The following is a 23,006-nucleotide window of genomic DNA, read 5'->3' on the forward strand; positions in this document are numbered from 1 at the left end:
AAGTTTACAACAGTATCTGCTCCAATTCTTTAGAAATAAAAAAAAATCTAATCGGTGTGAGATAATCCACATAAAGCGATATTCAAATATGTCACAAATCAATCACAGATCGTTTGCCAGAACATATGCACATCAAATGTTAAAGGGTATATAAATGTATGTACATATTTCTATTCTGACATGAAGCTCTCGTTATCATTTTCAATGCCATTTAACCATTGAATGATGAGCAGACTTATTGTGTATTCATAGAAATAACCATATATATATTGTCGAATTGGATCAAAGTTTCAAGGGCTTTCAAAGAGGAACCTAGATTACTTGTCAGTAAGCTCTTGGTAAGATGGGGCGCCCTTTGAGTGAGCTGGCGAGTATTAGCAAATTATTGAACACACGTCTCTGCGATAGCAAGTTAAGATCCCTCGTTCAAAGATCTACATCATTATAATCATAATCAGTTTGCGAGTATCTCTGCAAAGCTCATCTTAAATGAAAATGAGAATTAAGTATTGGAAAACTCTGCTCTGCAGAGGCATATATGTATGTACAATGGCAATAGACATGATGAAGGAGAAACGAACAGAGCCTGCTCATCATGCCACAAAACCATGCCCCATGACCAGTGAAATTGAGTTTGCCTTGCTTGTTTTCTTTCCATCCTCTGCGTTTTCACACTTTTCACGAATCGACGTCTCGACGCCTCCATTGTTGGGCAGCTGCGCTAATGGAATCGGCAAGCGGCCACCAGCGAACCATTGATTGAGCACGCTGGCGGCTTTAATAGTTCCTAAGCACCTGGGTATTAGTGTCAGGCCGGCAGTGAATCGGACAGCGGTACTCCGCTTTAATTTTCACAATTAACTTTATTTATTCAATTATAAAGATGTGCGATTACGATAATGAAAAACAGAACTACTGGGCTAGTATTTCGGCAGCTCGGAATAGCGCGGCGGGGTGGACCACAGCACGCTGGAGTTTCGCCTCAGCAGGCTGGGATCGATGTTCGGGAATATCTGCTTCAGGTCCGGAGTGGTGGGCGCCACCGAGAAGAAACTGTCGATGATCTCGGTGGGTACGTGGCTCTGCATAAGAATCGCGTCTCCCCGCACATGGCCTAGGAAAAACGGAGAGTTAATGCCAGAAAAAGCACAAAGTAAGAGATCCTGCAAACTTACTGCGACTCCAGGTTGGCGCCGGCGGTCGTTTGTGAGTAACCTTGCCTTCGTCATCAGTCGAGTCATCCTCGTGAAGCATCTCCCAAGTGTACTTGGTCTTCGGGGGCGGCGGCAACATCTTCTTGGTTTTGGCCCCTGTCAGCTGTTGCAACTTCTGCTGCTCCAGCTCCTTAAGCTTGGCCTTCTTGAGGGCCTCGGCCTCCTCCTGTTGCCGCATCTTGCGCTGCTGCTCTTCAAGCTCCTGTCGCTTGCGCTCCTCTATACGCTTGCGTTCCTCCTGTTTCTTGGCACGCTCGGCGGCCAATTTGGCCATCCGCTCAGACCGCTCCCGTTCCTTGGCCTCGCGTTGCTGGGCGGCCTGCTGGTGCTTTAGTTCGCGCATCTTCTTACGCTCCTCGGCCAGGTTGTGCAGTCCTTTGCGGAAGTCGTCTCCGCTGTTTTCGCGCACCAGCGACTTGGTGGAGGCCGAGTTGGTGGACTTTAGGTTCGTCCCAGTTGCCGTCTTCATCAACGTGGTAGCCTTGGAGGCACTGGCCGGTGCCTTCTTGGGCTGCGCCGAGCTCGCAGACAGCATGCTGGTCGTCTGGGTAGGCGTGTAGAAGCGCCCCACCACCGGTGCTGGGAGTCTGCCCACTTTGGGCGTAATGCTTGATCCCGGCGTGCCTTGCTAGAGATGAGAAAAAGATTTGGTTAAAGGCACAAATCATAGGACGAACATGCGCCAAGCAGGCTGTCAACTTACCACATCCTTAGTGCGCTTGGGACGCAGATTGCTCTGCGCTTGGGCAGCGTTCTCAAATGCCTCCACGCGCATCTTCACGGGACTTTGAAGAAGAGGACTGCGGCAGGGATGGAATTAAAGAATGTTTAGGCACATCACTAGAATACTTACTTGAAAAGCTCGTGGGCGCGAGCTGGCAGCTTCATTGCCTTGATGCTCGCAAGCGTCTTAGCCACGGGCTGTTTGTCCTCCAGTGACTCATCCTCGGTAAGGAGACTGTCTTGCTTGGTCGGCGCTTTCTTGTCTGTGGGGCGTACCTCGAAGGTGGCATCCCCAACCGGTCCCCGTGGGCTGTCATCTGACGTGGGGGCAGGACCAAGGACCATCGTGGCGTTGGTTTGTGACACCGTCTCGGATGGATCTACGGGTGGCGGTCCTTCCAGCGCGTCTGTGTAGATGGAATGTTCCTGGTTCGCACGCGACTCTGTACTGGCCTTGCGCGTTCGTGACGACACCGGTGATCCCTTGTCCAGATCGCTGAAGCGCTCGATCTTGATGGGCCTATGGCACTCGGCAATGTCCTTCTTCTTCTTGCGTAACTTTTTGCCGGGCTCCGTTGTGGTCGTCGTATTGCTAGAAACCGTCTCATTCGGCTGGGCAGCCTGTGTCGCTTCCAGAATGGCAGTGGATGAGGCAGTGATTTCGGTGGTTGAAACCAAGCCTTCGTTGCTCATTTTCTCGCGCTTGATCTTTACCACCAGGGTCTTCGAGGTGTTAATATCCTCCGGTGACTGATCCTTAACTGCAGGTTCCGGCTCTTTTGGAGCGGGAAGTACAGAATCCTCCTCTGGCTGCTTCTGTGACATTTTAACCGGGTTAGAATGCCCACTGGTGGAGCTGTTAAACTGCGAGGCACGTTGCTCGCTCTCCACCTTTACTTTGACGACGTCCTCCTGGCTAGGTCGGCGCATCTTGCGATTGAGAGAGGGCTCCTTAAGCATTTTCTCGGACTTCAGCTTGGCGGCGCGCTGTGGCCGTCCGGAATTCAAGGTGGTGTCCGCCACAGTCGGTACAGGCGGCGGTGGCATTAGCGAAGCCGTAGTATTTAGGGTGCCCTCGGCGATGGCCAACAGCTGCGAGTTGTTGACCCGAGCGCTTTGGCGAGTCGACGAGTTGGCTGCGGATTGACTTGTCTCTGCGGCTCGACTGGTCTCGAGCTCATTCTTGTCCTCGGCCAGAGAGGAGAGTCGCTTGGCGCGCTTCTTGGTTTGCTGCGGCGTCACCGAGGATCCTTCCCTGACTGCTGGAGTGCTCTCCTCCGCCTTGGCCTCCCCGTCATTGCTCACGGAAGTGGACCCCAGGCCGTAGAAAAGCTGGTCCAGCTCCTGGAAGTGGGACTGAAAAAAGGACGCTATGTTGACTCCAACTGGACGGATTCGGCAGGGTCCCGGGGACTTACCTGACGCAGGACCTCCAATTCCCTCTGCAAGTCCGACAGCGAACCGAGAACGCCCATTACGTCCTCCATGTTGCACGATCTGATTAATATTTTGATTATTTACACAACTATATACACTTCCAGGGGACTGGCTGGCGTTTTCTTACGTTTATTTCAAATGGCGGCAATGGGGACGCGCGACAGCAGCTGCTAACAGCGGCTTTGTGTGTTGACAGCTGCTAACAGGCCCTTGTGTGCTGTAAAGCGCACTTCGTTTGCCGTTGTTCAACACTGACGCTGACAAGAAGTTCCCGCGCAAAATGAAAATCACAACTAAACTGCTGCAGAAGGGGATACTGGAAGCGAAAACGTATTGTGCACTCAATGCTAATTATCGTTGACAAAGTTAAAACGTGTTTAACCGGTTTTATAATGTTTGTTAACCTGAATCATCAGGCGGCCGAGAACCAGTTCCAACTGGTTCAAGAAACAACCATCTCTAGGAGCCCGTGTTGCAAAGCACTAAAGAACCAGCATCCTGAGCTGAATATGACGACAAATGATTTTAAGCAGTAAAGAAAAACTAAAAATAGTAACAGAACACAGCGACCAATATTTTTAACGGTCAGCCCTACTATTAAATCGAACAAATGGTGGCCAGTTTTGCCAGTGCTGGACAAGAGCCACTCCAATAGTATCGCCATGGCGAGCTGGCCACATCTCCCATCCCTAGCACATCTCGGTTTTTCAGAACAGTTGGTCAGATTGGCCTATCGGCCAAAATATGCTAAAAAAAGCTAGAAAACAGGCTTAGAACTGAGTTTTCATTTATATTTCACGTTTATTTACGCCTCCGTGGGATGTGCACACGAACGAGCAGCCGTGCCGCGGAGTAGAGACTGTGTCCCGCGAACGCGAAACCCCGAGAAGCCCCGCCATCGCATCGCCCGCGATTTGCGACTTGCGCCCTGCGATTGAGCAGCTGCAGCGGATCCCGCCGATCCCTCAGATCCCGCCATGGGGCTCGACTTCGACGCCGTGGAGTACTGCAAGGGCGTGAAGAGCCAGCAGGCCCAGCCGCCGTTCGCCTGTCCCGTGCGCGGGTGCGACCGCAGTTACAAGACCATCATGGGCCTCCAGTACCATTTGATGAAGTACGACCACGACAATCCGCAGCCACTGACGCCCGTGCTGACACCAAGCCGGAAGAAGGCGCGCTCCCGCTCCGGTGCACACCACTCCACGCCTCGGCCCCACAAGGAGCAGCCCCATCCCGGCACCGGTGCGGCGGACGCCAAGAACGGCTGCTCCTCGACTGGCGGTGGCCCCGGAGGTGGTGGAACGGCAGGAGGGGGCGCCGGTCGGCAGTACGCCAATCCTGAATCGCTGGTGGCATACAACGAGGAGGAGGCTACTGTGACGTTCAATCTGGACGGCAAGAGCGTTCGCCTTGGCATCGACGATGCCCTCCCGCTCGTGGAGGATGAGGAGTTCGCCGCCCTGGTGACCAGGGGTTGCATCCTAAACGCTGATGCCCCGCCACTGGAAGAGAATGCACCCTGGGCCCGAGTCCAGGTGCCGGTCGCGAGAGTGGCCGAGATTCCGGACTACCGAGTGCCTGACGCCCCGCCGCGGCCGCTGGCTTACTACCGCTTCATCGAGAAGTCGCTAGAGGAGCTGGACGGCGAGGTGGAGTACGATGTGGACGAGGAGGACTCTGCCTGGCTGGAGCACATGAACGAGGAGCGGCAGCGGCTCGGACTCAACGCCGTGGGCATTGACACCATGGAGCTGCTTATGGACCGGCTGGAGAAGGAGTCGCACTTCCAGGCGGCTGCCAACGGCACTCCCACTGGCGTCGAGGTGGACGACGACGCCGTCTGCTGCATTTGCTTAGACGGCGAGTGCCAGAACACGAACGTGATACTTTTCTGCGACATGTGCAACCTCGCGGTGCACCAGGACTGCTACGGCGTGCCCTACATCCCAGAGGGCCAGTGGCTGTGCCGGCGCTGCCTGCAGTCGCCCAGCAAGCCCGTGAACTGTGTGCTCTGTCCGAATGCAGGCGGCGCCTTCAAGCAGACGGATCACGGCCAGTGGGCGCACGTGGTGTGTGCCCTGTGGATACCGGAGGTTCGGTTCGCCAACACCGTCTTCCTGGAGCCCATAGGTGCGTAGTTCTCTCCCTTATTCCCTCTGAATGTAAAACTAAAAGGTGATTCTTCCCCAGATTCCATTGAGACCATTCCCCCTGCCCGTTGGCGGCTCACCTGCTACGTGTGCAAGGAGAAGGGCCTGGGCGCGTGCATTCAGTGCCACCGGAACAGCTGCTACGCCGCTTTCCACGTCACCTGCGCCCAGCAGGCGGGCCTCTACATGACAATGGACACGATTAAGGACGGCCATAATGATTCCTCCATGCACGTACAGAAGTTTGCCTACTGCCACTCCCACACGCCGGCGGACGCCAAGCTGAAGATGAACGTTCCGGACTTTGAGGACACGCGCCACAAGATGCGTGAAGCCCGCAAGGCTTTGGCCAAGAAGCGCTCGACGGCGCCGGTAGTGCTCATTCCGACGATTCCGCCCGACCGCGTCCAGGAGATCGCCACCATGGTGACGATGCAACGTAAGAAGGAGTTCCTCGACCGCATTATTGCTTACTGGACGCTTAAGCGGCACTACCGCAATGGCGTGCCGCTACTACGACGCCTTCAGAGCCAAGGCAATAACCATGGCGTGATCCAGCGCAACGGCATCGAGGGATCGCCGGACACGGGTGAACTTTACCGACAACTTAAGTACTGGCAGTGCCTGCGTCAAGATCTGGAGCGAGCGCGCCTACTGTGCGAGCTGGTGCGAAAGCGAGAGAAGCTAAAGGTGGCCTTTGTTCGCATCTCCGAGGAGGTGGTGATGCTCCAACTCAATCCCCTGGAGTCTGCGTTGGGCAAACTGCTGGACTCGCTGGAGGCGCGTGACACCATGGAGATATTCCGCGAACCGGTCGACACCAGCGAGGTTCCCGATTACACGGACATTGTTAAGCAGCCCATGGATTTGGGTACGATGCGGTTGAGGCTAAAGGAATGCCAGTACACGTCGCTGGAGCAGCTGGAGGCGGACTTTGATCTGATGATACAGAACTGCCTGGCGTACAACAACAAGGACACGGTGTTCTATCGCGCAGGCATTCGTATGCGCGACCAGGCGGCGCCACTCTTTGTCCAGCTGCGCAAGGAACTGCAGCGGGATGGCCTTTTGGAGCGGACGCAGCGCTCGCACGTCGATCACGTGGAAACGGAGGTAGAGCAGGAGCTGCGCCAGCTCTTGGCGGCGCCGGCCAGCGAAGACGTTGTCCAGAAATTGCTGATTCTCGCCGACAAGTCACAGGTACTGAAGAATCCCAGTTACCGCACCAAGAAGATTAAGCAGATCCGTTTGGAAATCACACGGATGCGCAAAAGTCTACAAAAGGCGCGCTTTGCCGCAGTGAGTTTTCGCCTTATCTCTTGAATTTCCCTGTCAAGCCTTTTCCTTAATGAACCTTTCTCTGCAGCGTTACTCGTCCCATGCTAACCAATCCCAAAGCGACGAGGAGGATGCAGTGGGTGCTTCGCCCCTTAAAAAACGCACGCGTAAGCGTCTGAACAGCAGCGCCATCGATATGGACGTAGAGCACGATGACGACGACGAAGAAGACGATTCTGATGACGACTCCATGGCTGAGGCCGAAGGAGACGATGCAGCGTCCAAGGACTTGCTCAACTCTACGCAAACACCGCCCTGCAGTCCAATCAAGAGTCTCAACAATAGCAGCTCCCCAGTGGGCATTAATCGGAGGTAAGTTGTACTTCAAAAGCAGTTCCATTATCCATTATTTCCATGCTTAATCCCTGGCAATCCTTCTAGAACGGCCATATTACTAACCCGCAAGTCGCAGGCGGCGCTTAAACGACCATCTGAGCCATTGACGACGCCCGTTAAGGAGGAGCACCAAAACTCTCAGTCCTCCAACACTCAGTCCACCAGCGGCAGCTCGTCCTCCGCCACTACGGCTGCTACCGCGGCAAGCAGTACGACGGGGACGTTAAACCATGTTCTGGCCGCAGCACCGCCCTCTGGCTCCGGGTTTGCGTTGACGCAGAACAGCAGCAGCGCTAGCAGTGGAGCCCTCGCGTCGCAAGCAGCAGTGGGAGTGTCGTCGTCGGCTGGAGCGGCAGCAGCGGCAAGCCTGGCATCCACCGCCCTGTCGATTAGCAGTAAACTGGGAATGAGTATGGGCGGCAAGTCGCCCAAGAGGCCGGGTCGATACCGTCGCTTGCCAGAGCTAAGGCACAGCGCCTCCATGTCGCCAAAGAAGTCGCCTAATCCGGCGGTGGCGGTCACCCAGGCACTGCCAATTCCTGATCCCCTGCCCTTCGAGCGCATCCCCGACAGCTTTCGCGTGTATCGAGCCAACAACCAGCGGGATGTTAGCGACAGTGACGATGCGCCCTCGCAGTCCAGCAGCCCGTGCAGCAGCTGCTCGGACTTCAGCATGTCGGGCAGTTGCTCTGACTTTGACAGCGACGAGGCGAGCGACGGTGATGCGGACGGGGACGGCGGAAGAAGCCGCAGCGAGGAGCGGGAGTCCACCTCGCAGGATGGAACCACAGACGCTATGGACATGCAGCATGCGAGTCTAAACCACACCCAGGGCAACAACAATGGAAACATGGCCATCAGCAGCAGTAGCGGAGGAAGTGGAGGCAGCTCCAGCGACGACGACGAGGATGAGGAGCGGCCACTGAGCGCGCGACAGGGTAAGGCGCCGAGGCTAACTACACGTAACACACCCACGCCATCCGCAATGGCGCGAGGAGCATCTCTGTCAGCGGCACGAGGTCGCGGCAAGCGGCGCAGCAATCTCAGTGAGTCCACCAGCTCCACGGCCACTCCGCCGCCGCTACTGCGAAGGGCCGGTAAGCTGCGCTCAGCAACTCCAAACGCCTCGCCGCTGGTCAACAGCATAAAGGCGAGGCGAAACACGATGGCGGCTGTTTCTACCACAAACATGACGAATAATAATCGAAGCAGGCACGCCGAGGATGCCATTTGCTCGGACCGGCACAACAACTCCCACGCGCACGGCCAGAAACCAACGCTGGAACCGCTTCAGCTGGTGTGGGCAAAATGCCGAGGATATCCCTGGTATCCTGCTCTTATTCTTGACCCCAAGACGCCCAAGGGATTCGTCTACAACGGCGTTCCCCTGCCCGCTCCGCCCACCGATGTGCTTGCTTTGCGCAAAAACTGTATTGACGACATCGTGTTCCTGGTGTTGTTCTTTGATGTGAAGCGCACATGGCAGTGGCTGCCGGCCAACAAGCTGGACATCCTCGGGATCGACAAGCAGCTGGACCAGCAGAAGCTGGTGGAGTCTCGAAAGCCGGCGGAGCGGAAAGCGGTGAAGAAGGCCTACCAGGACGCGCTACACTACCAGAGCCAGGTCTCGGATTTGGAGGGCCAAGGGCCCGATCCCATCATGTGAAAGCTGATGGCCCGACTGCACTTGTAGGCGGTGCCCCAAAGGCTTTAGCCACCTAATTTGCCCCCACTACTAGAGATCCCTCGTATTTTTATATCTCGTTTGTTGTTACTTGATGCTCGAAGACGACGTGGACAAAGTTGAAGAAGGCCCTCCATTAGAGTATTTCGTTGGCGAATATCCAGTTTGCACTGCAAGTGTCTTTGATTTTCGTTTGTTGCCCAGTCACCAGGGAAACCATTCATTATGTACAGTTTTTGTAATACGCGCAGTTATCGAATTCGGTTGGAGGAACCTATTCTGTATATTATTTGGTCGCTGTGGCCAACCCACATGGAATTTATAACCTCAAGACGTTTCACGCGAAATCAAATCAATGTTTAAGTTAAATAGTTTTAAGTGCAAGAACAGTTAGTTAAGTCGGAAACAAGCAAAGCAATTATGCGCCTCAAGTTAAAGATCGTGTAAAAACTTAAACCGCTATGTAGAAAATAGGAATCGATTACAAACTGTATAGATGTGTGTGAGTGCGTGTGGCGTTTCTACATAAACCGATATATCTCCATATGCTATAGTGTACGTGTTCGTCTTGATTTCCCATGAACAAATAATATATATATATTTGATTATTATGATGTATTACGAAGATGAGGATTACTATTATGACTATTATTATAATTACTGTGTGTAATTAATGCAACAAATTCGTATGCCTAAGTGGAAAGCGTAGACAATTAAGTATTGAAGTAGCTAAGCCCAACAAAGTCCCGACCCCCCAAGAATCCGCCACCACACACCACCACCTTTGCCCTTAAAATGATTGAATATTGTTTAAACTTAATGGTAAATTAAATGCAGAAAAATAAATGTTTTAAACAAAAACTTTCCGCCTTGCAGTTTGTCATCCACTGGCCTACAGTTTTAGCAGCCTCATTTCGCAATTGTCACCAAAAGTGCGTCAGTGAAGTTCGAGAGGAATTGACTTACATTTATTTTTTGATTTTGATTACCCAGGTCATTCACCAGAGGCTCCCCCTTAACAGTGTCATATTCCGCACATCAATTATCACCCGGACAGATGTTTTGTTTTACAGTTTTAGCCACGTGATGCACTTAAAATTATGGCCAATTGACTTTCGATTTCATCACCAGCTTGCCTTGTAGAACCGTTATTCCGTAGGTTTGACAAGACTTACTTACAGTTTAGATATCGCTTTAAATGGATTCGGTTAAGGTTGGAAAACGATTGGACAAGAAACTTTTCAACGGCACTACGAATTATAATCAGAATCTAATAAAATGTTACTTAAAATAATTAAATATAAAATTATTTCCTAAAGTCATAATCAACGATTAAAACCTGAATTACTGCTGTTTCGGGTGCAGGATACGCATATAGTTTTCTTACAGTTGCAAAGCCTCTGATTCATCACTTCAACAGTTTACGAGTCACCAGTCACGGCCCAGAAACATGATTAGGCCAATTAATTTGAAAGGCAAACATTAAACCATAAGATTGAGCGAACCGATTGAACAAACAGTCAAAGCAAAGCATAAACAAAGTGAGTTGTTTGTTAAAATAAATCTTGAAATATTGTTTACGCATTTTTCACGTGCTTAGACTTGAATAACACACAAACGACAAGCAATTGTGTTTGCGGCGCAATGCACAAATCAAGTGCTAAGCCGGGCTTAAAGCCGCCAGATGGCAGTGAAGTGGCTACCGTTTAATGGGGGGAATCGCAGGGGCTATTAAACAACTCAATTCCAGCTTAACTGTAGATGATAGAACGCCCAAAATCGCCAGATGTTGGCCTTAATTATTAATGCAAATTAACGGCTGTCGGCGTCTGAAGTTTATCGACTGTTGTGTTTGTTCGACGACTGACCACCGGTCACTACTGCCTGCATGTTGACCAAGTGCCAAGTGCCAAGTGCCAGGTGTAGGTCATTGCGTTGGCGCTCTAATTGATGTTTTTATTACGCACATAATTACTATCTATTTGGCCCCTTCAAACGGAACTGAGTGCGCGGGAAGTTCCCCGAAACTCGTTTCTTGATGTGGGGCCATGTGACGTCAAAGACGGTGCTCCGAATCGGATACAAGAGAGTTTAAAAAAAGAATATAGGGGTTTGAAAATAAATGGCCTTGATGTTGGCTCCACAACGAGGGCCGGCATCAAATTATGAGAAGAAGACCTTTCCGTAAAGTTCAAGCTCCTGCTCCACATCCCAGGATTTTACTCGGGTTTCAGGTTTCTTCAAGAGTTTTTCAAGGTGTTTTAGGTTGCAAAATCATCTTATTTGTCAATGTTTAATGGTTTAAATTTTAGGTAGTTTCGTTCTGCCAATTGCCTGTTTTTGAAGCAATATAATTTAATCTGGTGTTTGTTGCTCCAATTAATGCGAGCCTTCATAAGCTTCTCAGCGATTTTGATCGAAATTTAACGATTGTATTTCTTTGTGATTTCAGTTCAACGCAAAAATATTTGCTTTGGGAGAAATATATTTTTCTGCTGACGTTTGTGAACGATTAAAATAAATACGAAAATAGCGAAAAACGTAGTTCATTCAGTCCCCGATTGGACTGTTATTGAGTTTTTGCTGGTAAATTAATTTAAATTTGCACGCAGCCCAAATGACGTCTTGGGTTATTTTGCCGCTGCTATTCGCACGTGATTTAACCAACGTGCACCGCGTATAACCCCGTAAAAGATGAAAGACTTGGTCGAGCTCCGGTTATTGGGGCTTTGGAATTTTCGGCGGAACTGTGAGCGGTTCAAGTGCGTTTATTGGCCATAAACCTTAGCCGCTTCGCCTCACCTGGCCAACGTTGCCAAGCAGCTGTATCTCAGACATTGGAATTTATTGGCTCACGAGAGAGATCCGGCGACAGATGATCCGGAAAAGCAGGCAGCAGTCAAGTCACCAGATACACAGAAAAAAATTAAATTAAGTTTTAAGTGGTATAAGTGTGTTTACGTATTATACTTTATGATATATCTTACTATATTTTGCTTAAATTAAATTAAATTAAAATAAATGCAAACCAATTCTTAATTACTCCCTCATTAATGTCTCTGTAAATAATTACTGCAACTAACCTTAATTAATATTTAAAATGTAGTAGGGATAATTATTTCTTTATCTGTATCTGTCGATGGCGTGATGAGATGGCACACCATTTTCAGACATCTTAATGAACCACCGGGACGCGCTAATCAACACCCAATTAACACCTGATGTATGCAGCGTTTGCGGATTGCGCATACGCCACCGAACCGCATTGGCCGGAGTTTGGCATGCAAAATCGCTCTTTGGGGGCGATAAGATAAACAAAAACGTGGCTAGCCAGCAGTAAGCACTTTGATCTGCTTTAATTAGCGCGGACGTGCCTCCGTCTCCATTCAATGATATCGAACGATCGGGGGACAACAGAATCATTAAAGAATCAATTGTTCCTGACGCACGCGCCCGAAAAAGGCAAATGCTCCAGCTGGTGATCTTGAGCATCTAGAAGCAACATCATCGGATCTACGTCACATGAGCCAACGTGACTGTGGTCAGTTCAAGATAGAAAGAAGGAAAGAAACCTATACTAGATGCTTTCCCCATTGGGCCTGGCAACAAGATCCCAAAGATCTCTCTCAAAGACAAGTTATGAAATTGCTCAGCTTGGGAAAGTGGCGGCCCCCTCCTGACGAGGCTTACGTGTGACTTTGGAGGTATGCTTATTACCTCAGAGTGCGAAATCTGAAAACCCTCTAGAGCCGCCAAGGTGAATCTTGAAGCCAAGTTCGCCAATTGGAGCAGGTAATTGGGCCAGCATGTGATCAATGAGTGTTTTCCATCAGGCTGGAAACAGCCAAAGAGCAGAAAGTAATCAGCAGTGGTCAGATAAGCTAATGTTTTGAGATAACTTAAGCAAAGACAATTTTTTGGCTGTTTCTATTTTGATATAATCACCGCCGAAAAAGTGGCACCATCACCGCACTGAGAAGCTTACTTAATGGAACGCAATCCCTTGAGTTTTTCGCTTCCACATTCGATTTAAACATATTAAATTATAGAATTTTATTGGAGTCATGACTTTATATTTATGTCCGGTCCAACCACATATGATTCAGCTTCGTATACAAAAAGTATTTCCCCTGAAATCAGATATCCATTTTTATATAAGTCGGGCCAGGAATGTGAGTTAACACTCTCTACACTCTACCAAGCGAGCCCCTTCTCTCTGCTGTGTGTTTTGTGTGTGCGAAAAAACAAAGCTGCTCCGATGCGATTGCCTGCAGCTGAAAAAGCCACAAAAATGTGCGGGAAATGATATAATTTGCCTGATTGACACTGTTTAACCTTATTGCACATTTGCCTCCTCCTCCGTCCAGCGCCCTGCATGGGCCATATAACGGCGCCGACTGGAATTAACTTGAATTTATTGAGTCGCGGTCGGGCAGGGAAACCGGTCCTGAGGAAGAGTCTTCCAAGTCGGGCATTACACCGCCTACCTCTGTTTTCCCTTCCGACCATCGGCCATTTCAGGCGCGACCAGACGGCGACTGTACAAAAGTGGCTGCGACTAAATATAAATTAACTCCTGCCGCTCGTCGTCGTCTTATTTGGCAACTGGATACTGGAATCAGGAAGGGGTAGGAGCCAGGTAGCCAAAGCCTTTGGGTTTTGACAAATTTAAATAATTATCCCCACGCATAGAGCGTGTCATTGATCAATCGATAGTCGATTGGGCCCCTGGGTGCCGGGTTCAAGTCCAGATCCAGGTCCAGGTTCAGTCCCTTCACTCGCTGGGCCATAAATTCCCAGCAGACGGGCTAAAAATAAAACCAGGCTTAACCTTGAGGCATAACGGAAGAAGCCAAGCGAAGGCTGGTCCTGTCCCGTCCTGGGAGGAAGGGCTCCCGGGGAGGAGGTCGGCCAATTAAGTTCGAGATAAAGAACACCGGCGACCTAGGGCAACAGAATATTTATTGAAGCATCCTGTAGAGCCAACGGTTGGCCCAAGGACATCCACAAACCGCTTCCACATCCACTTGCGGTTCTTTTCCACTCGCCGGCAAGCGGGTATAAAAGCCCTCGGCCAAGGGCCACCACCGCAACAGTCTTCCAGCATCAGCAGTCGAAGTTGTAGCGAAGTCTTGGAGCACCACCCGAGCCCCAGAAGTCCTACTAGTCGCTGCCCCACCTCCAAGCCAGACCAAGATGCGTCTCTTCCTGATCGGCCTGCTGGCCCTGGGCTCTGCAAGAGCCTTCTCCGTCGTCCGGACGCTTCCGCTGCCGCAGCCACATCCCCAGCTGGTGGCCTATGCGCCTGCCCGGGGCGAGTTCCCCGTGGTGAGTGGTCTGGCCCAGGGCTATGTCCGCTACTACGACGGCACAGGAGCGGAGCGTTTGCTGGCCTACAACTACCCGGAGCCTCTGAATGGCATCCGCGATCTGGCCACATCGTCAGCTAATCTTATCCGGTCTGGTCAGGAGCAGGAGAGCCAGCAGGTTGCGCTCTTCCGTGCTTGGTGCGAGCAGCGCTACCAGGCCATGCGCCAGGAACTGGAGCGTCTGAAGGCTCAGGGACTGAAGCCCAGCCCCAGTATGATGGCCCAATTCGAGCCCCTCGAGCAAATCGTCAAGTTCTCTGCCTTCGAAGCTGTTCCCGGACTGAGTCCCGAGGTCCAGCGAGCCCGGGATGAGCAGCTTCGCATTTGGAACGAGGCCAGGCTGGAAGTGCTGCGCGCTGAACAGGCCCAGCAGCAGCTCGGCCAGTACCAGGACCAGTTCCAGACCAAGAAACCGGATGTGCCTTTAATCTATGGTCAGCAACAAGTTCTGATAAAGACCTCGGCGCCCCAGGTAGCCCAGCAAATTGCCACGCCTCAGACCCACTCCTACGGGCAGTTTGTTCAGGGTCAGGATAATCTCCTGCTCAAAACGGCATCGCTCTCCGGTCCTCAACCCGTGGAAGAGACTCCCGAGGTTAAGCTGGCCCGCGAGGAACATCTCAAGCAGTTCAACGAGGCCCTCCTCCGCCAGCCTGCCCAGGAACACCCCCATTGTGAAAACTATTCCTGGAATTCAGCAGCCATTTGTGGCCGAGCCCCAGCCTCAGCCAATTACCCAATCCACTACCACGATTACCCAACCACAAATATTCATCAAGACCTCCGCCATCGAAGATCAGCAGGCTCCGCAACCCATTGAGGAGACCCCGGAGGTGAAGCGGGCTCGCGAGGAGCACCTCAAGCAGTATAATGAGGCCCTGCTCCGTCAACCAGCGACGCCCGAAGAACCCATCCTGAAGACGACACCCATTCAGCCTCAGGCCATCACCTTGCGGGATCAGCAGCAGGCTCCTCAGCCCATCGAGGAGACCCCAGAGGTGAAGCGAGCCCGTGAGGAGCACCTCAAGCAGTTCAACGAGGCCATCCTGCGCCAACCCATTGACACACAGCAGCAGCCACTGGTTCCCATTGCACCCATTCCCCTCTTCGCTCCCCAGGCTCCTCAGCTTGTGAAGAGCTCCATTGAGGGTCCGCAGCCCATCCAGGACACCCCCGAGGTCAAGCTGGCCCGTGAGCAGCACCTGCTCCTCCTGAACCAGGCCAAAATAAAAGCCGAAGACAAGGTGGCCGACATTGCGGACCTTATTCGCCTGGAGGAGCGTGAGCGGGAGAGCGAGCGTCTGCAGGAGCTGGAGCTGCGCAAGCAGGAGGAGAAGGAGGCCGAGCTGGAGCGCCAGAGGGAGGCAGATCGCATGCGCGAGGAGATCCGTCTGCTGGAGGCCGAGCGTGTGAAGATCGAGCTTGAGGATCGCCAGCGCCTGGAGAGCGAGCGCCAGGCTGAGCAGCAGGAGCTCAGTCAGCTGAAGATCACCACCAGCTCCGAGAAGGGAACACCCGAGTACCTGCACAAGGCGGAGCAGTTCAAGATCATCAACCACCAGGCTCAGGCACAGCCTCAGACTCAGCCCCAGGCCCAGCCCAACATTGTGACCCAGCAGCAGTCGGTGCAGAATGGCTTCTTCCTGCGCATCCAGACCAATCAGCCCAATGCCATCCAGCCATCCCCGACAGTTCCCATCAGCAGCAGTCCCAATCCCTTCCTGGTCAAGTACACCCCCCAGCCGCAGCCACTGCAGCCACTACAGCCCCTGCCCATCCCTATCCTCTCCAAGCTGAAGCAGGAAGCCAGCTACAGCGCCAGCTCCTCCAGCGAGTTGGACAAGGCCACCAGGGAGCACTTCCGCGCCCATGAGATTGCCCTGGAGCAGCTGCGCCTGGCCAACCTGAAGAACCCCTGGACAGGCCCCGACTGCCAGCACTAAAGAGGAGGAGGAGGAGGAGGAGGAGGAGACCTGCCACTCCGCATCCGAATTCGAATCACTTGCATTGCCTTAGGTTAGCCCACATCCACATCCCCACACACCCTGCACAGTCTCACCCAATCGCATAACACCACTCATACACATACTCGTACACCTGTATAGCTTAAGCGATTCACTTCGAATCCCGAAACGATTCAAAATGCATTCAGTTGAGAAACAACACAAACTATACGGAACGCAACGGAACGTGGAGTGCACGCAGGGGCACCTTTTGGGGCGGGAACGGAGGCGGTGGATCGGGGTGGAACAAAGGAAATGGCTTTCTCGACTTTACAGTTATAGAATAGCTGAGATGCTAATTCGGAGTCGCCAGATTGTCGGTCGATCAGAATGCGCATAAAATGCTAAAATTGCGCCGCAATCTGGCACAGATGAAGATGTTATCTGATCCGATCCGATTCTGATCGATTCAGTTCTTAACACTTGACGCATAAATAACAAGTTGGTGATATGGGTAGTAAGGAGCATCCCAGCTAGGGGATACTCTAACTAACTATTTGATAATCCTTTTTCGGTGGAAATGTCTATGGAATAAGCCTTAAATTTTGCAAAGGCAAGGTAAAACACTCCCTGAAAGCGGATTGATTTACACTGATAATTAGAGGGGTAACATTTTGCGGTTTTTTTCCGCTGGGCGGGGCATCAGAAAGTCTAGCTATATCTCAAAATAATGCCACTCCATTGCCTTCTAATCTGCATAACAAATTTGGTAACTCTAGCGCAAAATGGTGTCACACTTCTAGCTGTTTATACAAACTCCGCTATTGACCCTGATCAGGAATTCGAATGCAACTATTTTTTATTTTTAGGCCCGTTACACAAATCTCCATAAATCCAATCTATGTATATAGCCTTAGGCATATGAAAATGCTCTACAAATTTATACGGAACGCAGTCCACTTAGCGTCCACAAGCGTCCTCACTGACCTATCGCAAATCGCAAATCGCAAATCGAACGGTCCCTCCGTCCGTTAATCGGTGCTGGAATTGATGAAATTGCCTTTCCCCCCGTCGCACCGATAAGAGTTCCCTGCTGTCGCTGCTGTCAGTGGTTACGTGGCGCATGAGTAACGGGACAGAGTGACTAATGTGGCGCCATGGAGAAGTTCTATTGGTACGAACATGGAGCAGCATCTGATATCTACTCCGCTGGTGGCGGATGCAGAGAGACACTTGATAAGACAAGATTTTGATGTTACAAAAGATCTGTCGTGTTTGAAGAATGCGTTGTCTGCAGGTTCCAAAGTTCAGTCTATGAATCACAATTAGGGGGGGCGGAACTCTTGCTAATTCTGCCACTGGAAAGCTCACATGATTATTGCCAGAGGGTCCAAAGATTGGAGGGGAATTTTATTTTCTTTTACACACAGAAAAAAACTGTAAACAAAACGCCCTTTGTTTATGGTATATGAAAGTTTTGTAACAAAGGAATAATAATATCATTAAGATCATCTCAATAAGATATTATCTTAGTTGGATTTAATAAACTGAAAAGTACAACTTTCACTTCTTGATTTAATTTGATTTATTTTATGTTCTGACGCTACAAGTATAGTTCTTTTTAAATATTTCGCCAATCTCAAAATAAATTAAAAATTAATAAAATAACATGTTATTAACTTAATGTTCTAATTTTATTGATTAATACTTAATGGTAATAATTTTATATAAACCTTAATAATTTATAACAAACTTGAATGATAAAGAAAGTTTAGACATGAACAATTGCATAGATAATATCTATCCCTGATCTTTATCTCTGTGTATCGATGGCTTATCTGCCAGCAATCGATGGCTTCAATCAGGACGATTGATTCGATTGGCAGCAGATAAGCCATCGACTGATGTTTGGCTGATGCAACTTTCGACTTTGGCTAGACCAGACAGGCCCAAACAATGGGGTTACGCTCCGGTCGTTGATAAAGCCCAATTTGGCCTTGTTCCGCCACATTTGGGATTTGGGCCATTTAATGCCAAAGCAAAGTGCGCAGTTTCTTTCCGGCTATACATTTGTATGTGCGAATTATGCGTGCATATTTATAGAAACGCCAAAAGGCAAATTTGACTCTTGTGTTTACATTATTTCAGCAGGCCCACAATGGAACAATATACGGCTAGTGACTGGCGAAAACACCTTTCGAATTGAATTCCCCGAAATAGGAAATATTTCAATAATTCTTTTAATGGCGGCCGCCGCGTGAATAGATTCCTTCCATCACCTGAATAAATACAAACAAATTACAGGGGATTCCTGCAAATTGATTCAGATTAGCCAGGTATGAATGCTCCAAGATGCACAAGTTCTGGGAATTATAGAATTAATTCACATTTGTTTAGATTGAGATAAATTGATAAATTGAGATACATACCTCGGGGATCTTTGAGTTTGTTACCCAATTAATGTATAAATTATATTTTATGAGTGATCAACTGATTATACTTTTGATATTTCCAATTATCGCCACAAAGAACTTCCTTCCCCAAATAAACCTAATTACTTCCCCAATCAAAAAAAATCACTTCTCTTCAAGTTGACTTACTTTATTTCACCAGGGATACAAATCATAATCGCAATCTTTAGCAGATTTAACAAGCGTGTCGTAAATAAGTCAGACTGCCTTTTGGCCAGCTCCTTACCTTGGCCATAAATGGAAATGTTTGCCCGGTAGTTCCCCCCATCAAGCCGTTAAGTGGCAGGCAAACAACGGCACTTTCTGTCGCCTAAATTTATTTTTCTTTGGAAGTACCGATGATAAGAGCAGTAAAAAAAATGCCCAGATAAATACAATGAAAACTGCAAAACAACAACAATACAAATGCTGATACAAATTTTCCGACAATTATTTGCCTTGATATTTATGCAGAGGAATATTTATTATTGTCGTGGCTCGCTGGTATTTTTAGCAAAGGCGACAAGTTATTTTTAACACTCCATGGTATTTTTGGGAGCCCGAGCTAATGCGCCGCAGACGATAATGATAATGACGAAGTCACTGTCGAGTTGGGGCCATCACTCAGGCCGGCGGGTTGGCAACCCCCACAGCTACTATTGGCCAAAAGTGATTTGCTTAAAGCCAATGTAAACAGCAATTAGTGATAAGTCCGAGATAGGAGCTACTTATCAACGAGAAAGTGGGTCTCCCTAGGGAGCAGACACGCTCTCCTTGGCGAACCTTGAATTTGTTTTCGCCTCGGCACTACAACTCATATTGAACGTAACTGATAAGTCGCAGATAGTACTTCGCCATATTTAATGATGGCTTTTTTGTTTTTGCACCTGCTTTTAGCTGTTTGATTTAGTCACTTTCTCTCCCAGAAGCCTTCTTGAAACCATATGCTAAAGCAATTTGTTGCTTGTTTCGACAATATTTCAGATTGCCGAAGCACTAAAGCAGCGACGATAAACATTTGCTTGTTGCTAGGCCATAACATTTTGGGGACACATTTAGTGCAGAGAGTTATGAAAGCGAAAACGTGATATGATAGTCACATGTTGGCGATTATCACGCTTTTGCGATAATTCCATTTTGTGTCAATAGCAAACACTGATATTGTTTGCGGTTCAGGTTCTGGCTGTTATATTGATTGGATAAATTTTGACAAGCCAAATTTTCAGAGTACATTGGACCCAGTTGAGTGTAAATATTAATTGGTGACTGTACATTTTGGGCAGCGATGCATTGATAAGCATTCCTTTTATTAATATAAAAAATTAGTACATATGTAATAAAAAAATGATATTTACTAATTATTTATTTTCTTGTATTTATTAATTTTTTATTTTACAATTATAATAGCTATAACATTTACGTCGTTTAGTATGGTTGTTAGACTAAGTATTATAGCTTTTTGAAAACCTGTAAAAGGATTTTAATTACAGAGATCATTAGCAGTTTCCTAATATATTTAACTGAGTTAAACATTCCATTGTTTATAATTATTATTCTCAGTGGAAAGTATTTAAACTTTTATCATTGGCTTATATATATATTTTGGCATCTGGACTGGTTACAAATTTGTAATTTGGTAGATTTTGTCTATTTTTATTTAATTATGATGCACTGCGATTGAGTCTTATTTATACAAGGTAGTTTTAGTTTGCCTGGTAAAATAAAATAGTAAAATAATTACTTCTGAGCATCTGGGGAATTAAAAATAATAATTGTTACGTATCTGGATGTAAATCCAAGACATCCAACTCGTAGATCTGTAGCCATAAGCTTTAAAACCATTTGGAAAATGCAAAGTTTCCTTATTTTTAGTGGGTGGATCAGTTCGCTTCTTAGCCTGCATCTATTATTTCAAAGAACGCTTTAAAAACGACCCTTAATGTATGTCAATAATTAACCTAATTAAAATAATTTAATGTTATTAAATATTAAGAATATTAAAGATATTAATTTTCTTTTCATCGAATGTTAATGCTTAGAATTTTCGATTTTTCGAAAAGAATCCTAAAATAACTACATAAAAAGAAGAACCTATACTATATCTCTCCCGCCGGATATTCTAAAATAAATCCAGTTATTCCTAGAAAAAAGTAGCTATAAACCAAAGTCTGGGAAAAAACATTCCCGACGAGTACGTAATTCTTGTTTACCGACTGAAATATGTATCTACAAGATACATATACATATGTATGTCCAAACATATCTATAGAGCTACTGGGTCAATCTGCCAGACTCGTACCGCTATCGCCGCGCAACAAAAGAAATTACCCGAATTTATCGCCCGCGCAGAGACCATGTGATACTTCGGCATTGACGTCACTAAGACATTTGCTTTCGTCACTGTTTGTTTGGCAGCATTGCTACAAGTACATTGAAGCATATTTATAGACACCGAGCTGGTGCTGTCCATTATCCCGACTGTGGGCGTGTCAGGTGGGCGGCACTCGGTTCCTTGATCTTGGCAAAAGGGCGGGTGTAAATGGCAGTGTAAATTTTTGAATTGTTTGAATGTTTTTGTTTGTCAGATCGCCGATCAAGCGATAACTTCATTACGCCCACTGGCGATCGTTAAAAATCATTTTTTACGCTGCCATAAATTCGTATTTATACATCTCTGAGCTGCAGTGGTTACAAAGGATAAGCCGGGATCCGCCGATTCGGGGATTCTGGATTATGTCAAGATAGCGGGACTCTCGCTTTTTGACTTACGTGAGAAAGTTTTACGACATTGACGCAACTGTCGCAGCTGCTGTCGGTGGGTGGCGGTGGGTGGTCGCTGTAACGGTACTGGCAACACGCTGGGCTCTGGATTGCGGCACGACTTGCGTAAGCAGGTGAAGATGGAGATGGAGGCGGAGACACAGACAGAGGACATGTGGCCCCAAAGACCGCCAGGTATGCAGGGTGCAGTGCTTATCGAACCGAAACGTGCTCGAGCATGTCGTCGGACGAACAGCCGGGCGAACTTGCCCTCCAATCAGTCACTCGGTCGCTCGGTCGGAGATCCCCCGCCATTAATCTTAACGATTTCACTCGCTGCTTGGCACGCGTTAAAGGGGAGTACTTGTGATGCGTACACTGAGAGAAAAGAATGCCTAAAAAGCGGATTTTATTCATTTTTAATATTGTGAACAATTTTTTTATTAACTATTAATAATATAATATTTCCATTTTAATATAATCCAGTTATATTTTGTTTATTGTATTTTATTATTTATTTAATACGCCTTATTATTGCAAATTTAAACTACTTTTATTTTATTTCTAATAATTTTGTTAAATTGCAAGACATTCAATTATTAAATTCACTTTCACTTTCTAAAGAATATATATACAAGTAAATCTGTTGCTAAATTATTATATTGCTAATTAGACAGCAAACAAGTCTTCAATGGAAACAATTAAACCCTTAATAAGCTTTTTACGAATTTTAAAGTCATAATCTTTATTATAGGTTTTTGTTTCAGTGTAAATATAGTGCCAAAAAAAGGAGAGGAATCACAATGGTTCGTTCTTGTGAAATTCAACGCCCTGGCGTTAATTCCTCTCTCTGCGTAGAAAAGATACGGAAGGTGAGAGCTCTTACGCGGAGAGCGCTATCAAAGTTGGTTTATGGCCGCGATAAACGGCAATTAAATATTGGAGTTCGACCGTACCTGTCTACTCCGCTCTCAATTATAATTGTGGCGCTAATTTCGCTCGGACTTGTTTGTGCAAATATTTAACCCGCCACCGTTCAGGGTTGGGGGGCTAATGGGGGTGTGGCGTATCGGAAAGTGCAATTGCGTTTTACGCCCGCTTCTATTTAACTGTTATAGGGCACTATGTTTGACTTTCCGATTAGTTTTCCCCACCGAATGTGCGATATGCTCCTGCCGCAGCACGCAGATCATGTGAGGAACCAGAGCGAACCGGTTTGGGTGTGAAATAACCGTCTGGACACCCCAGTGGGTCACTTAAACCAAAAGCTTGTTTCCAACTAAGAGCAAATTATTTGGAAATTATAATGTTTGGAGGCCAGGGTCACTTGATAACGATTTCATTAAAAAAGTCCCCTAGTTAAAGTAAACTCTCTGTTTATTTGCCCAGCCACTTTCTCTGGAACCATAAAACAGCAATCTCAGTGGCGGGGCACGTGCTTCGGGGAAAACGTAAATATTGAAATCCCAGCAAACCCAATTACTCAAAATTTGCTGGAACCGCGGGAAGCGTGGCTCCACAATCTTGGCCCTCTTATCAGCTCGCCAAGCCCACACTAGATTGTGCGGAATCATGCTTAATATTCCTTCACTACGATTGTGC

At 48.2% G+C, this 23,006-nt stretch overlaps 3 protein-coding genes across 4 annotated transcripts; 2 read left to right on the forward strand and 1 right to left on the reverse strand.

Annotated features, from left to right (window-relative positions):
* Positions 1-843: 843 nt before the first annotated feature.
* Positions 844-3,619, reverse strand: Incenp (Inner centromere protein). 2 transcript variants are annotated; one of them, XM_020959331.2, is made up of 6 exons: positions 3,502-3,619; positions 3,356-3,434; positions 2,068-3,293; positions 1,918-2,014; positions 1,176-1,842; positions 844-1,114 (listed from the first exon to the last, which is right to left on the reverse strand). In XM_020959331.2, the coding sequence occupies exons 2-6, from the start codon at positions 3,422-3,424 to the stop codon at positions 921-923; spliced, it is 2,253 nt and encodes a 750-aa protein (XP_020814990.2). In that variant the 5' UTR covers positions 3,425-3,434; positions 3,502-3,619; the 3' UTR covers positions 844-920. The 2 variants fall into 2 exon arrangements, with proteins under 2 accessions (XP_020814990.2, XP_020814989.2); XM_020959330.2 differs by lacking the exon at positions 3,502-3,619 and having other exon boundaries at positions 3,356-3,495.
* A 242-nt stretch (positions 3,620-3,861) lies between these two features.
* On the forward strand, positions 3,862-9,743 carry Br140 (bromodomain-containing protein 140). The gene is made up of 4 exons (XM_020959490.2): positions 3,862-5,504; positions 5,565-6,823; positions 6,891-7,174; positions 7,244-9,743. The coding sequence occupies exons 1-4, from the start codon at positions 4,352-4,354 to the stop codon at positions 8,862-8,864; spliced, it is 4,317 nt and encodes a 1,438-aa protein (XP_020815149.2). The 5' UTR covers positions 3,862-4,351; the 3' UTR covers positions 8,865-9,743.
* A 4,335-nt stretch (positions 9,744-14,078) lies between these two features.
* On the forward strand, positions 14,079-16,194 carry LOC110189735 (uncharacterized). The gene is given in 2 exon segments (XM_086838509.1): positions 14,079-14,915; positions 14,917-16,194. Coding segments are annotated over 2 exon segments (2,115 nt in total).
* The last annotated feature ends 6,812 nt before the right edge of the window (positions 16,195-23,006 follow it).

The sequence above is a fragment of the Drosophila serrata genome, unplaced genomic scaffold (assembly GCF_035046125.1).
Source record: "Drosophila serrata isolate PLE 108 unplaced genomic scaffold, ASM3504612v1 contig_347, whole genome shotgun sequence".
NCBI classification, from domain to species: Eukaryota; Metazoa; Arthropoda; class Insecta; order Diptera; family Drosophilidae; genus Drosophila; species Drosophila serrata.

Bases quoted from the DNA above. Each gene is read 5' to 3' on its own strand.
- Br140 (XM_020959490.2), top strand. From the start codon at position 4,352: ATGGGGCTCGACTTCGACGCCGTGGAGTACTGCAAGGGCGTGAAGAGC. The intron at 5,505-5,564 runs GTGCGTAGTTCT...ATTCTTCCCCAG, and splicing joins CGTCTTCCTGGAGCCCATAG to ATTCCATTGAGACCATTCCC. The intron at 6,824-6,890 runs GTGAGTTTTCGC...CTTTCTCTGCAG, and splicing joins AAAAGGCGCGCTTTGCCGCA to CGTTACTCGTCCCATGCTAA.
- Incenp (XM_020959331.2), bottom strand. From the start codon at position 3,424: ATGGAGGACGTAATGGGCGTTCTCGGTTCGCTGTCGGACTTGCAGAGG. The intron at 2,015-2,067 runs GTAAGTATTCTA...TCCCTGCCGCAG, and splicing joins CGCGCCCACGAGCTTTTCAA to TCCTCTTCTTCAAAGTCCCG. The intron at 1,843-1,917 runs GTAAGTTGACAG...TCTCATCTCTAG, and splicing joins CCAAGCGCACTAAGGATGTG to CAAGGCACGCCGGGATCAAG.